The sequence below is a fragment of the Convolutriloba macropyga genome, chromosome 11 (genome assembly GCF_964194025.1).
Source record: "Convolutriloba macropyga chromosome 11, txConMacr16.3, whole genome shotgun sequence".
Classification (NCBI taxonomy): Eukaryota; Metazoa; Xenacoelomorpha; order Acoela; family Convolutidae; genus Convolutriloba; species Convolutriloba macropyga.
This window is the reverse complement of record NC_134478.1, coordinates 10,630,977-10,646,899: the sequence shown is the minus strand read 5'-3', so window position 1 is coordinate 10,646,899 and position 15,923 is coordinate 10,630,977. Positions and strand designations below refer to the sequence as shown.

Sequence of the window (15,923 nt, the reverse complement as noted above, 5' to 3'; positions counted from 1 at the left end):
TAACGGAAAAGATCCAATATTTCTTAATCTAATCTGCTGTGGCCCTAGTGTTTTTCATGCCCCCATTCCTTAAGCAAACTGGTTCTATTCTGTTTTGCCCCCCCCCCCCCCCCCAGCCTAGTGGGCTCATATCTTTCACGCCGCCCCCCCCCCCCCGGGTCACGTGCTATTTTTTACATAGTAACGTGCTATATAACAACATATGATTTGTAACGGGGGATACATTGGGAACAGGCACGTGCTCGGGGGGGGGGGGGGGGGGAGCATAGCGTACTGGGGGGGGGGGGGGGGGTGGGGGTCACAAATGCGAAAAGATCCAAAATATTTGTGCTACATGGTGATAAAAAAAAATTGGGATCCCCACGTGGTCATTTACATTGTAATTAACGTCCTATTATTACACGTAATTTGCAACTGAGGGCTGAATAGTAGTCACAACCAATTCTGGGGCTGGAAACCAATCCCTAAAACAGATAAAAACTGGACGGGCTCCGACTCCGGCAAACTTTGGGACAAGCACTGCTGCATATGGGGACGCGAGATCTTCTGGACAACATTTGGGAGCCCAAGATCCGATTCCTCCAGGCGCGATTGGCGGTTCTGATTTTTCGCCTCTCGGGAAAAAGGTCCGCTATGATTTCAATAGCACCCAACAAAATCCAGCAACCAGTGGCCAAAGAAGTTTGTCATCAATGAGCGGACTCGATTCTCTGAGTTCCACTTCCGGAGCTTCAGGGTTGGGAGGGGCAGAAGGTGGAACTGAAAGGTGGCGGGAGGAACCAGCACGACCCAGCTCAGCAGGAACACCTGGATTCAGTCCAATGGGTGGCCTTAATTTTGAGACCGAACCCAATACTGGCGTTGGAACAGGGCTGGGTTCGATTTCAGGCGGCTCAATGGCAGGTTTTTCAGGAGGCAGTTTCGCCAACCTAGCTCAACTTTCCCAAAGCAGTGGGGAATTTATGGGGAAGCCGTGCCCGCCTGCACCAACAAAAAAGAAAGGACAGGGTGCAGTGAGGTTCAATTTTGACAACCAGGGATCCGGATCGTCAGATTTTGACAACAGACCGGTACCAGCCGTGCCAGAAGCACCGAGAAAAGGTAATAAGACGATGTCGCGTTTCGGAGGTGGACTCCAAAATCAACGAGCAACAACTGCTCGACCTGCTCCAATGACACATTTGACGGAGTGGGGCCAGGAAGAACGTCCTGACATGCGGCGTACCGCGGCACCCAAAGGTCGAAAGGGCGCATTGTTTGGAAATGTAGGAGGAGGAGGTGGTGGTGGGCTTTTTAGCGATGATGACGATGGTTTTTCCCAACTGTCACCACCTGATGCAGCAGCGCAAGGATTTGGGGATCAACATCCGGGAGGTCAAGCTGGACCCTCGGCGTCATCCGAGAGAGCAAGACATGCTTCTACCAGATCCATTGAGGATGTTGACGCTATGACACAGCGCCACGACTATCATTTAAACCCGTACATGCCTGAAATGCGACGAATCAAACATACACACGTAGATCAAAAGTACTTCGGAACCAAACACGCCGAATATCAACGTCACCCAGAAGATATTAAAAAGATAACCGGGAAAACCGTCGAGTATGTCTATGCAGAGAGGCCAGGGTACTTTGAAAAAACTTTCGTATCGCTTGGAAAATTAGGCGAGGGTTCATTCGGAAGCGTTCACATGGCCCGAGGGAAAACAGATGGCTGCTATTATGCAGTAAAAACCTCGAAAGTTCCCTTATCACAAATGGGGAAAATTGAGCGAAAAAAGCTAATGCAGGAAATATTTGCCCACGCAGCCTTGGGCGATCATTTAAACATTGTTCGTTACTACGCGGGTTGGTCTGAAAATTCACTTATTCACATTCAAATTGAATATTGTAACTGTGGTTCTCTTCAGAGCATGATATCGAACAAAGTGAAACAAAATTCAGAAATGACTGAACAAGAAATGACAACTCAGCTTTTGCATATCGGGAGTGGACTTAATGTAATGCACTCGCGTGATCTGGCTCATTTGGATCTGAAACCGGACAATATTTTGGTCAATATTAATGGGGGTTATTGGGACCGGGACTACTACAGCAAGAAGATGCAAGGGACCTATCTGTTTTCATTCCTCGTCAATCTAATTTTGCCATTTTTAGAACTAAGAGAAAAAGGATGAGCGAATTTCACTAATAAGACCTTCTTTCGGGATCTATTGTGCCCCCCCCCACCCCAGCTTAGTGAGCATAAATCTTTTATGACCCCCAGGCGCACGTGCTATATAACAACATATAATTTGTAATTGGGGGTCATAAAAAGCACTAGGGGCGAAACAATAGATTCAAGTAAATCCGAATACTCAATAGAAAAACATTTATTTTTCCATTGACACTTTGGAAATTCCCAACTATCCATAATTAGGTAAATATTTTTCGACGGTTGGGGGGGGGGAGGAAGCAGTAACACCCATTTACTTCTATGGACCCATTAAAACGATGCACAGATAAGATAAAAATTATATTGAACATCAAAAGTAAGCCAGCACCCTGAAGTTTTACTAAAAAAAAATTCGGATCTACTTTCAAGCCCCAGTCTTACTTCATGATCTCGGCTTTCAAATTGCGGATCTTTTCCGTTTGTGCCCCCCCCCCCCCCCCCAGTACGTTATGCTCCCCCCAGTGACAGAGCACGTGTCATTACATAGTAAATCATTATGTAAAAATATTGCACGTGCGTCTGGGGGTTGCAAATAATATGCACCCACTAAACTGGGAGGGCACAAACGGAAAAGATCCCAAATTGCATTTAATTGCTCTCAAACGAAGTTTGTAGCAATTATATCAGTCCTATGGTTATTCGGGTCTTTTCCGTTTGTGCCCCCCTCCCCCATACGTTATCCGCCCCCCGCTACAGAGCACGTGCCATTACATAGTAAATCATCTTGTAAAAATATGACAAGTGCGTCTGGGGTGCAAATAATATGCGCCCACTAAGCTGGGGGCTAAAAAAGGTAACGCTTGGAGTGCATTAAGTGTCCAATTAGCTCTTTTAGAGCCTTACGCCTTACTAGTCTCGGGTCTTTCCCATTATTGCCCCCCTCCCCAGTTAGTAGTCAGATAACCTATAGCCCCCACCCCAATTTATGGCAATTATACCATAAGGGGGGCTATAATTTCATGGGAGGTTACAATGGGAAAGACCCCTAGTCTCTAAGTATGTAATTTACCAAAATCTTTTTGAGGAGAAAATTTTGGTTCTTTCCCATAATAGCCTCCCATCCCATGAAATTATAGCCCCTCATTATGGCATGCTCACCATGATTTGGGGTATAGGTTATCTGACCACTATGCTGGGGGGGGTGGCTTAAGTGGGAAAGACCCAAAGTTTAAAGGTATTAAGGGCGGTTCTTAGTCTTGAAAGTTTGACCCTCGTCAGTCACCCCCACTCACTACCTCCACTGTCCTCCAACCCGGCGAATTGGACCACCTCTCGTCCAGCTCTCCCACTAACCTACCGCCCATTACTTGAACCCCTTCCCCAATCGCTTGACCCTCCTCACTCTGATCCCACCCACCTGGTGCGTCCCTAAGCCCCCACTGGCTACTACCGAAGCCCACCGTTCACCAGTCAGTTGAGAGCAATTCACCCAGCTTTAGTCGGTTACGTTTTTAATGGATCTCGAGTGTTTCTTTTAATGCAAATTTTTCACTTGACATTTTTTTGACTTTTCGAGTTACTTTTACGCTCGTGACTTTTTGCGTTTTGCGTAATCTGAAGTTCTCTCTCATTCACAATTTCAAGCAGCTGAACTCAATTGGAGGTAATTTATTACTTAAAGTCAAATGATAAGTGCGCCGAAACGGGTGCCTTTATTACACGTTAAATCTTAATAGTGGTATATATTGACCTCTATTGAGCCTATTTGAAGCCACCTGGTGATTTTTTTAGTCCTATTCGGGCTTACTCCCCACTGAAGCAGGCTGCAACTTATAAGAGCTCCCACTAGTCGTTCGAGAGCAATTCTTCCGACGGTAGTCGGTTATGTTTTCTATTGATACTTTGGAAATTCCTAATTATCTAAAATCGGGTAAAAATTTTGGGTCTTTCCCATTATAGCCCCCCAGCTTAGCGGTCAGATAACCTATAGTCCCCCACCCAATCATGGTAACTATACCATAATGGGGGGCTATAATTTCATGGGGGGCTATAATGGGAAAGACCCAAAATTTTTCGACGTTTTGGGGGAGGGAGCATTAATGGGTAATGGAAAAGACTTCTATTGACCCATTAAAACAATTCACAGATAAGATATAAATTATATTGAACATCAAAACTAAGTTAGCGCCCTAATGTTTTACGAAGCAAAATGCGGATCTATTTTGCTTAGGCCCAGTCTTATTTTATGATCCCCACATTCAAATTGAATTTTTATATAGCACGTTACTTGAAAAAAGGCACGTGCGACTGTGGGGGCGCAAAAATTATCTTAGAACTAAGAACTCAATGTTCATAATGAAATATAAAATAACGTCAACTTTAAGCAAGAGTGTCGTACAGATTTAGAATCTGTAGATTTGAATTGTTTCGTAGTGCCAATTAGCGTTCTTTATTGGGTCAATTTAAGAGTGAATTGGCGGAGCGAATTCAAGCTTTATTTTGTTATTCAAATATTGATTATTTGAGTTACAAATTTTAGGTTGATTTGGCGGAGCGAAATCACGTTCAACTATCTATCGGGTATTTCGCTTAGCGAAAGATACCAAATTTTTGATGCGTCTGAATTTAGGCTTTGGCGGATCGAAATCTTGTTAAGAGAGGGAGACAACTATTTTTAATTACGAAATTGAGTAGAATGAAATTAGGCAAGATTAGCAAACTGCTTCACAAATTGTTCACAAGATAACATTACTAAATGGCGGCAACTGACAATCACAAGACAAGGTGAACAGACAACAATTCATGCTTAGGATATAAACAAATTAACGAGTATGAAATCTTTGGATTTGATCTTCAAAATTAAACTGAATAAATGAACAAATTAAAATAAGGAAATTGAACTAAATTAAGTTAAACAGAAATTGAACTAAATTGGTTGCACCGAATTAAGGAACTCAAACTAAAAATGTACTATTGTACCACATTTCCCCCTTGGCGGAAATAAATAACATGTTATTTATCAGAAAATTAGTAAGAAATATGTACTTGTTAAATAATTAATACTGTAATGTTTGAGACAAAGTTTTGAATGGTCAGTTTTACTCATTAATCGCTTTCGCTTTCATAATACCTTTCCGCCTCGCCAACTGTCATAGATAACTCGGGTTCCTCATAGTTCGGAGAGACGTAGAATTGCGTGGGGTATGAAGTTGTTGGGGAACATGGGCCAACTGTGAAGTTTGACTCCTCTTGATTGGATTGCGCCGCAGCCGTTTGTATTGCAGAAATTATGGACTTGTTTTCGATTTGTTGTTTTTTAATGTTTTGCCGTCTCTTCTGTTTTCCAATTGCTGAAGTACTTGGTGTTACCGGAGGACATGATTGAGTTGGGATTACAGACTCATCCGATTCTGTTGTTGAAGTGGCAGAGCGTTTTCTCTTTGGAGGAATTAGCGCTGCGGATGCTTTCGTGGCTGCTTTTCTTTTCGGTCTGCTGGGTGGCTCCGCGATAATGATGCTTGAAGTTGGTAGTTGCATTGGCACTGCGGGATCGTTAGTTGACTCCGTGGTTTGATTTCGCGGCGCCGTTGTTTGTTGTGTCTTTGGCTTGGTCGGCATTCTTACTCTGAGGGCGCGGGTTACATTAGAGTGAATGGACGACACTGTGCTGACGTCATCTGCCACTTTTCGGTGTTTCATTTTCTTTCCACCTTCCAACTTTTTTCTTAATTCTTTAGCATGGTGATGAATTATTTCCTCCGTTGTTTTTCCCGTGGGGATTTTCGGGCGTCTATTTGCATACATTTGCAAATCTGTTTCTCGTTCCGCCTTTGTGCTGAACTTTGCGAGGTCAGAATTCCGTATAGTAACCTCTCTCTTGCCCGGTTCTTTGATTACTGATGTGTTTTCGGTTGTTTTAATAACTGACGATCCTGGTGCAAGTACGTCGTAGAGACCGTCGAGACTTTTCTTTGATCGTTTTATTTCTGGTTTTTTCTTTGCCAATTTGAGCTCCAGTGACGATTCTGTCCTTGGTATCGCTTGACCAACATCGGGATGGGAAAGGAATCTCGATTCTTTATTTGGGTCGTCTCTCTGCCTTTTCATTGCCTCTTTGCCCAGCTTGTCCTTGTTTATTTCCATTTCTATGTCGCTTCGCTCATCATTGTCCCATTTGTCTTCTGTGATGAGTTGGTCCCATTTGACAGTCTCCAAATCTAAATATTTGTTAAGAATATTTTTGTAAGTTAAACTTTTTGAATCTGGATTAGTCGTTATATTGCTTAATGGTGTATTCGCTTTTCTGCCAAAATGTGCCTCAAAAGGTGATATTCCAATAGTCTTTTGACGACATATTCGTAACTGATAAATTATTGAATTTATGGATGCTTTCATGTTAAATTGATTTTGCGCCGCCGTTTTAATACAGGCTAAGCGATTCTTGATTGTTTGAATGAGTCTTTTAACCAAACCAATAGCTCTGCGGTCATGTATTGGCGCCTCGATTAGCTGTATATTATTTTGATTACAGAATGTTTTAATTCGATGCCCCGTTTGACATCTAGCTTGATCCAATCTAATCGCGCGGGGTATACCGTGTAGCAAAACATATTCTTGAAGAAACTTTAAAATATTATCTGCATTGGCTCTATCAAACACCTTTGCTGTTGGAAATCTCGAAAATCGATCAATACATGCAAGAAAATAAATCTCTTGATTTTTCTCATTATAAATGGGTCCTCCAAAATCAATTTGAATCTCCTCATTAGGAACTTTACATAGCTTTAATGGTGTCCATTTATTTGCTGGTATAATAGGTTTTAAATTTTTACCAATTTTGACACATGGGTTGCACTTTGCTGTTTTGGTGGCAATATCCCTGTGCATGTATGGCCACCACGCGTGTGTCGCCATATCCGTCATTCCCCATGTGCCAGGATGAGTTGCGTGGATTGCATCTACATACGCATCCTTGATTGCATGTGGGAGTGCAATTCTGTCGTCTATGCAAACACACCCATTCTTCACGTGTAAGTCCTTCCAGAAGGAATGAATGTAGGGTGAGATTTGTCTGCATCTGTCTTCATTGGACAACAAAATGCAGTCGCGAATCTCTTTCAAGATCGCGTCCTTTGTTGTCAGGCTGGCCATGAGAGAGCTTGAGAAGATTTTTGACAGCGCGAAATTGAAGGAATCCATGTACAAGTCGTCTACCGAAGGCGAAGTGGCTGTTGTGTCTGTAGTAGGTGTAATGGGGGTCACAGATGCCGCTGGAACAGTAGAAGGCCCCGCCTCTGCAAATCGGACTCTCGAAGGTGTCGATTGTTTTACAGTCATCAGTGTGTCGTCGTCAGATGGTGATTGAGACATCATATATACGTTCTTGAATTTTGTTGCGATGCGTTGAAATTGATTGAGATTAGAGTGTGACTGTTCGGTGGGTCGGTTTAAGGCAAAAAGCGAGTGAGGAATGTTAGTTGTTTCGATTTTGGGGATGGAATTTAAATTATTTATCGTTAATTCGCTAATTGAGTCGTCAATTTGCGTGCTTGTAGAATGTTCTGGATTTCGCGGTGCGAAATCACCACATAAGTTATTAGTGGAATTTGGATTATTTACGACGCAATTTGTAGATTGATTTCGCGCTGCGAAATCGACGTAATTTTCAGCATTTAATAAGAAGCGTTTCGCGCTACGCTTAATTATATCCAATTTAGTTACAATAAATTGTTCGTCGTATGTGGATATATTAGCAGCTTGTTGATGCGGGTCGCGAGATATATAATCCACTAATCCCATTTTTGTGCCCGGAAGGTGATCAATCGAAAATTCAAATGGTAGTAAACGATCTACCCATCGCGTCAGTCTACTATTATATGATTTATTGGATCTGTTTTCTCTCATAATAGAGAGGAGAGCTCTATGATCAGTTATCACAGTAAAGGGTTTGCCGTATAAGTAATACTTAAAGTGTTCGACTGACCAAACAACACCCAGAAGTTCTAGTTCGTTTATGCTATATCTGTCTTCAACAGAGTTCAAAAATCGCGACGCGAATGCTACAGTATGCCACCCATTAGGTGTTCGTTGCTCCAATGCACATCCCAATCCCTTACGCGAGGCGTCACATTTAATTCGCGTTTCCAAATCCGGGTTGAAATGTTTATTTTCAGTTGTTTCCGTAATTTGTTCCTTTATTAAAGAAAACTGTTTATCGTGCTCTTCCGTCCAGAGAAATTTCGAATTTTTCTTAAGCAATGGTCGGAGGGGGTAACATAATTGTGACAAATTCGGAATAAATTTTCCAAGATGGTGTACAGATCCCATAAAAGATCGAAGTTTTTTAAGATTAGTAGGTGCCGATAATTTTCCGATTGCGTCTGTTTTACTTGAAAGTGGGGTTACACCAGACTGCGTAATATTATGACCGAGCCATTCAATCGTCTCTTTTGCGAAATGACATTTTGCTAGATTTATGCGTAAATTTTCCTGATCCAGTTTTATTAGACATTTTCGTACTAAATGAAGATGTTTTTCGATTCCACCTCTACTAACGATCAGAATGTCATCTAGGAAACAGAAAGTATTTTCTAGACCGGCTAGGGTACAATCAATAGCTTTTTGGAACTCCGCCGGCATGTCTGTCAGCCCGTAAAATCCAGTTTTAAATCGATATGTGCCAGTCATATCACCACTGACTATATTGAAGTTACAATGGCGGGCCGTATCACTGTGTAGCTTTAATTGACTATAAGCGTATTGCAAATCGAGAGTTGTGAAATAAGCAGTCTCCTCCGGCGCCGTTGACAGTGTTTGCGAAATCGTTTGAATTAGCGAATCTATATTAGGCATTTGATACTTGTTTTTATGAATAGCTTTGTTTAGGATTTTTGAATCAAGGGCTATTTTGATTGACTTATCCTTTTTTACCGTAATGACAATCGGAGATATGAAAAATTGATCTGAACAGTTGTTTAACTTTTCAATATGTCCTTCGTTTAACAGTTTTTCTAATTCAATTTTCACTTTCGGTTGGAGGTGAATGGGTACTTTTCGTCCTTTTTGATGTATTACTCGATAATTTTTATGAAATTTTGAATTGACCGTGTGGTTTTTTGATTTCCCAATTCGAGATATCAAATCAGGAAATTCCTTAGCCATTGATTTCTTGATTGCACAGGGTGGATCTATATTATTAACTTCAGATTGCGGGCAAGGCTTCTGAGAAATTGTAATACCTAACTGGTCAAAAAGATCCCGTCCTAATATTGGTCTAAATCCGTCGGATACAACTGTTATTTTTGCCTTCTGTATACTCCAATCATTGCATTTTACCGGCGTTTTCAAAGTGCCAAGAGGTTGAACGATATCATTCGAAAATGACTTCAATTCCAATGGTCTTTTTTCCGACCATTGTGATTGGGCGCAATTTAACATTATTTCTCTTGCGAGTGACTTATTAATAATGGTACAACCACTACCAGAGTCTAGAAGTAAATCGCAGTTTGTGTTTCCAATAGTTAGAGTTAAGTTTTTCAGTGTCAAATTTGGGGAACTCGTATTTTCAATAGTGGCAACGTAATTATCATCCGAAGAATCATAGTCTGAATTGATTTGCGCATTTTAATTGACATAATTGACGTTTAGACTTTCCTGGCTAGAATTTTGATTAGATGTTTCTGCTGTATCTATATTGTTAATGCGATTAGTTTGTTGAGTGTTTCTTGAAGAATTAAGTCTTCGACGACAAACTTTAGCGAAGTGGTTTTGCAAACCACAGTGATTACATTTCTTACCCATTGCGGGGCAAACCTGACGATGTGTAGGTGTCCAGACTTGACCACAACCACGACATTGACCACTGGATGCACGGTTTGTGACTGTTCTGCTTGATTGAGGTCCTCGTGCTCCCGCGCCGCGAAATCGATTGAATTGTTGTACTGTGTTTACCGTACTGCCAGTTGCGCCGTTATTAGATGAAATTCTTTGCTGATTCTGATTACCCATTTCCATGTTTACTGCAATGCTGAGTGCCCTCTCTGGTTCGACTGTGTCCCTTAGAAGCTCTCGCTGAATGTCATCGTCTAGCATGTTAGTGATGAAGATATCCCTGATGATGGCTTTTTCACGGTTTTCAAAGTCGCAATTTTCAGCTAGTTCTTTTAAGATGCTGTAAAATTGCTCTACGGTCTCGCCCTTCTTTTGCTTCCGAGAGAAGAACACAAATCGATCGAATGTGATGTTCCTTGGGCGGATAAAAGCAATCTCCATCATTTCCCAGAGTTTTAGAGTAGTCAAATCATAAATGTTATCGTGCGGGAATTTTTGGGTTAGTAGTCGTCTTCCTTCAGTACCAATACTGAGGTACAACAGGGACACGCATTTCTGATCGCACAAATTCCAAGGACGCTCCCCACAGAGTATTCCCGCTTCGGTTATTTTTTGACACTTTAGTTCCCATTGGAGCTTCAGCTGGTTGTTTCTTACTCTACGTTCTCTTTCTGCTTCTTCGGTTGTGTCGTCAATCGGCATTTCATACTTCGGTTCCACTGGTAGGCGAACTGTCGATGGTTTGGGTTGAAGCAATGTGTCTATAGTAATGTTCTCGCGAGCGAGAATCGCTAGTTTTAATTGAATTCTCCATTTCTCCCATCTGATCGGTGGGTCTGAGGTTGGTCGTTCCCAAAATGGCTCTATCGACAGCGGTGTTTTTCTCGATTCTCGAGCTGACTGCGCCATGTCGTACAGATTTAGAATCTGTAGATTTGAATTGTTTCGTAGTGCCAATTAGCGTTCTTTATTGGGTCAATTTAAGAGTGAATTGGCGGAGCGAATTCAAGCTTTATTTTGTTATTCAAATATTGATTATTTGAGTTACAAATTTTAGGTTGATTTGGCGGAGCGAAATCACGTTCAACTATCTATCGGGTATTTCGCTTAGCGAAAGATACCAAATTTTTGATGCGTCTGAATTTAGGCTTTGGCGGATCGAAATCTTGTTAAGAGAGGGAGACAACTATTTTTAATTACGAAATTGAGTAGAATGAAATTAGGCAAGATTAGCAAACTGCTTCACAAATTGTTCACAAGATAACATTACTAAATGGCGGCAACTGACAATCACAAGACAAGGTGAACAGACAACAATTCATGCTTAGGATATAAACAAATTAACGAGTATGAAATCTTTGGATTTGATCTTCAAAATTAAACTGAATAAATGAACAAATTAAAATAAGGAAATTGAACTAAATTAAGTTAAACAGAAATTGAACTAAATTGGTTGCACCGAATTAAGGAACTCAAACTAAAAATGTACTATTGTACCACAAAGAGTTTGAAAAATTAGTGTGATCTTGGCTTTGTAATTTTCGACTTCAACGCTAACTTAACGTATATCCAAATAACGAAAGAATGAACTTCAACAAAATTTCTCATCAATAAAATAGTAAACGTAATGCGTTAATCCTTTTCCAATATTTGAGGCAAACGCAAATTCAGTTTGTTGAACCAAAGTGGAAACATACACTTTAAAACTTTTGTATATTTTCCACGGCCCCCTCTCCCAGTAGCTCCCACCCGTTATGTCCCCCTCCCTAAATGAATTACAGAGCATGTACTTTTACATAGAATACGATTATGTAAATATGGCACGTGCGTTTGTAGGATGCTAATAAATTGCCGTCAGTAAACTTGGGGATCCAGAAATCTTTTCTGTGAACAATGGAATCTGGAAAGATGCTCTTCGTCCTTATGTAGCCCCGATCTTTTTAGCGCATGGAGAGTGGTGTGAAATGTTTTTCCAAGCAATTCGTAAAACTGTACTACTCTGTTTCGTGCGCCTTTTGCTTAGTGGATATATAATATTAACGCCCCTAGGTTACCCGGGCTATCTTTAGTTCATACTAACGTGCCATATAACTTCAGATAATTTGTAAGTGGGGGACAAGAAAACACTCCTCTGCCGACAATAAATCCGATAACATTTGATGAAATTTTCGTCGAACACAAAAAAAGAATTCTTAAAAAACTTACAGGGTGCCAACTTACTTTGATGTTAAACATTGTTTATTAAGTTTATGTTCAGCATAGTTTAAAAAATTATTAAGGAGCATCAACGAACCAGAAGGGTATTGTAGCACAAAAATTTCAAACCGCGCTTGCTCGAAGTTTGTAGCCATTACCTTAATCCCGTGTCTTTTTATTGCATTTTTTTGCATAGTCTATCTGAACTTTCAATCAATTTTTTTGACCTTGACCCAAATCCCGACACAATAACTGGGCATCGAAACTAAGATATTACGCAGTAGTACTATACCACCAGAGTATTACAGGAAAACACCAGGGTATTACAGGAGCATTACAGTATTACACCATTTTCAACAGGATTTTCCGCAAGGAAACAAATGTGTAAACAGAATTTCCTTAAAAGTGCACTTTTATGAAACTGTATACACAACTGTTTCCTTTGGTTAGTGCTTTATGGCTAGCGGTGACTTGGGCTCAAACAGCAACGGTGCCTACTAAAATATCGCAATGCCAGGAGACGGAAATTCAATGAATTTTCACTATAAAACGGATCTCAAACTGTCATTCTTTCGTTTTTTTTCGCTTGTGAATTCCTGAAACTTTAGTTCATTGAGAGAAAAACTAAAGGCCTTTAGATCTGTGAAAGGCCTTTGACATTTCGCTATCTGGTTAAGTTAGCGCTGCCTTATATTGGGAGCTGTGTTTTAGAAAATTTGGGATCTTTTCCACTAACCCCCCCCCCCCCCCCACCTTTAATTCTTGGCTCCCTTTCATTCAAACCTCCGCTGTTAATATTTTCTAAATCCCATTCACGCGTATTGAAATGTAGTAACTCAAATGCATACAGTGCGTAAGCATAACAAAATGGGGTGCCTAACTTACTGGGGGCGGTCGGGACACGGCGGTCGAGAACGTTGAATTTTCTACTTTGTTAAAATATGAACTGCTTATGTACTTTCAATGTTCAGTAATATCATTTTTTCCCGTTTCTGAAAATCCTGACCCACGGATCAACGCTCCTCTCCCCTGCCCCTGTTGAAGCATGCAATAAATAAATTGGTTGGCACCAAGCTGTCGTTCCAGTACAATTTATCTGGGGTTATTTGGTGAATTTTGTATTTTCTTCTTTGGCAACGGGAAAGGAAACTTGTGATCGCAGAATCAAGAACGCAAGGCCCCTTTTCTGCCGAGTACTGCATCCAGCATAACCTTCCAGTCTACAAAATTGGAGACTTAGGATTAGTCAACAAAGCCAGTACTTACACAGATGACGAGCAGGGCAGTTTTGGGGATGGAAGATTCCTGTCAGCAGAGGCCATCAGTTGTTCAGAACAGTACCCTCCTGCACCCAAATCATGCGTGGATATATACGCTTTAGGCATGTTTCATTTTTTTCGTGATAAAATTTCTGGAAAAAACTTCAGCCATTATTGACCAGAATATATACGCCTTAACAATTTCTGGAAAATATTTGTTGAAGAATTCGCAGCCCATTTATTAACAACCTTATTTTCAGCGAAAATTACATTTGCGCTACTTACAAAATTCTATTTATTACGATATTATTTATCTAATAAATCCCCAAATTTCAATTTTTTGCTTTGAAAAAGACCAGAGAAATTAACATTTTTTATTCCAGGATGAAAAAGAAAGCCGTTCTTTTTAGGGTTGACAATATACGTCGGCGGCATGCGAATGCTGGAAACTCCTGCAAACAAAGACTCGATCCGAGACGTTTTGGTTCAGATTAGATTTGGGCAGCGATATGACCCTGTACAAAACGCAAGCCCTGAATTTAACCAACTAATTCAATCCATGGTAAACTGTCAAGCCAAAGATCGCCCTACAATTGCCCAAATTCTACAGCACCCATTATTAAACGCGCAATCCCGCACTGCTGCAGATTTTCACAATAAGATAAACCAGCAGCATTTTGAGACTTCGGTGCTTCAGAGGCAATTAATGCAAGACCGAATGATGGGCGGGGATATTTCTCAATTTCCAGCTGAAATTCCCGAGGAAGTTTTTGGACGGGTGCCTTCGACTGGACCTCTCAAACCAAATTTCTCAATGAGAACACGTCGCCTTAAAAGCGACTATGTTTAAGAAAGATTTCTGAAATCAAAACTCGATGTGAAGGTTTGTCGCAGTGACGCTATAAGACAAAAAGACAGTAGCTTAACCAAGTTTAAACTAAAACAATTTTGAACAATAAAATTTCTAGACAACAAAGGTGAAGCATGTGATCTTACGCAACAGCGTCACTTCGCCCAAATTAATGCGACAGAATTTAAAGTGGGCTCATCCCACATTTGAAATCTTTACAAGGCGGGAACGTTAGGGCTAAAAAAAAGTTGACCAGAGCAATTAAATGTATATGGAATGAGTTTCAGAAAAATTTTTTAAAATTGACTTTAACTAGGAAGTCGTCTTATTTCTTAAACGACTCTTCAATGCGTGTGAAATTTATAAACAGAATTCAAAAAATCGAATGTGAAGAAAATGAACTCTGAAGTGAAAAAATAACTCTGCTTCGAATTCCCATTGCGGCCGCATCTTTATAGGTGAAGAATAAGGGAATGGAGTCATGTACACTTCCAAAAGATGTGCTAAACCAGATGTCAGCTTAGTGAATTACGGTTAGTATAGTTTGAAACGCTCCATGTTCCTTTCAAACTGCCAAAAACAGATTTATTCACGCAGTAACCATTTTGTTAAGTAATCAGTACAGCGATTTCATTCGAACTAGCTCAACAGCGATGCAGCTGACCTCTCTCGACGACTCTCAAGTTCCGTCACGTCTCACAAGTTTAAGTCCCACGGCCTCTCGAGTATTGTCACGTTGTCAAGATTTTTGAAAATTGTTGAGAAAGGTAAACAACATTTGCTCCTAACCTTCTTTCTATTCATTTCCTGTTTCTGATTGAAAGGTATCATTTTTTTCACAGGTAACTGCCGAGTTAAATATCAAAAAATCAAAACTTTTGGAGATGGAGTAAATTCACTTTCTGTTTTGGACTGGGAGAAATGAGGCTTTAGGCAAATATGCGGATTTTATTTTTAAAAACTGCATTTAAGAGTTTTTGAAGTAGCCTTATATATTCTCGATGAGCTTTGACAAAGTAGTCCGATAATAGGCCGAAGAAAAATCATATTCGGACAGATCAAGAATAAAATCAACCAATTGTTTTTAAACTAACTATGAAGCTAATTAACAATATTGTTCAGGCCTTGGTTACTACAAAAAAACACTGCAATTATATCACACATATCCATGGAAAAAATTATTTTCTTCACAAGCTTAGGCTTCAATTCCTAAAAATAGAAAAATAAGCTACTACCGATATTGCGACTAATCTGACTATTTCAAAACCCAGCTAAATGATCTCCAAATGTAATGTTTAAAAACTTCAGAAAAATCTTAAGGTTAAATTTAAAAACAAGGAAATTTTTATATCGGAATCAGGAATTTAAACGGGAATTGGCAATATTCAGTTCCACAAATCTTTCCAGTTTTTCTTACATACGAAGAATTGAAATTTACATGTACAATTCCGAACCATTTTTTTAACATAGCTGGCAGACTGCCAGAAAATAGCCGCAATAGATTCGTAGATCGGCAGTCTAAAAAAACAGTAAAAAAGACAGACCAAAAAAATTTGTCTTTTCATTGAGGGCTGATATTATATTTTGATTTAAAATCGGTATAAGTTATTGCTGCCTCTATTAGCTGATCTAT

At 40.2% G+C, this 15,923-nt stretch overlaps 1 protein-coding gene across 1 annotated transcript; it reads left to right on the top strand.

The window, feature by feature from the left end:
• The first annotated feature begins 482 nt into the window (after positions 1–482).
• On the top strand, positions 483–14,403 carry LOC142349987 (wee1-like protein kinase 2). Its single transcript, XM_075401864.1, has 3 exons — positions 483–2,109; positions 13,344–13,562; positions 13,851–14,403. Exons 1-3 carry the CDS (start codon positions 693–695, stop codon positions 14,288–14,290), a joined length of 2,076 nt encoding a protein of 691 aa, XP_075257979.1. The 5' UTR covers positions 483–692; the 3' UTR covers positions 14,291–14,403.
• Positions 14,404–15,923: the final 1,520 nt, after the last annotated feature.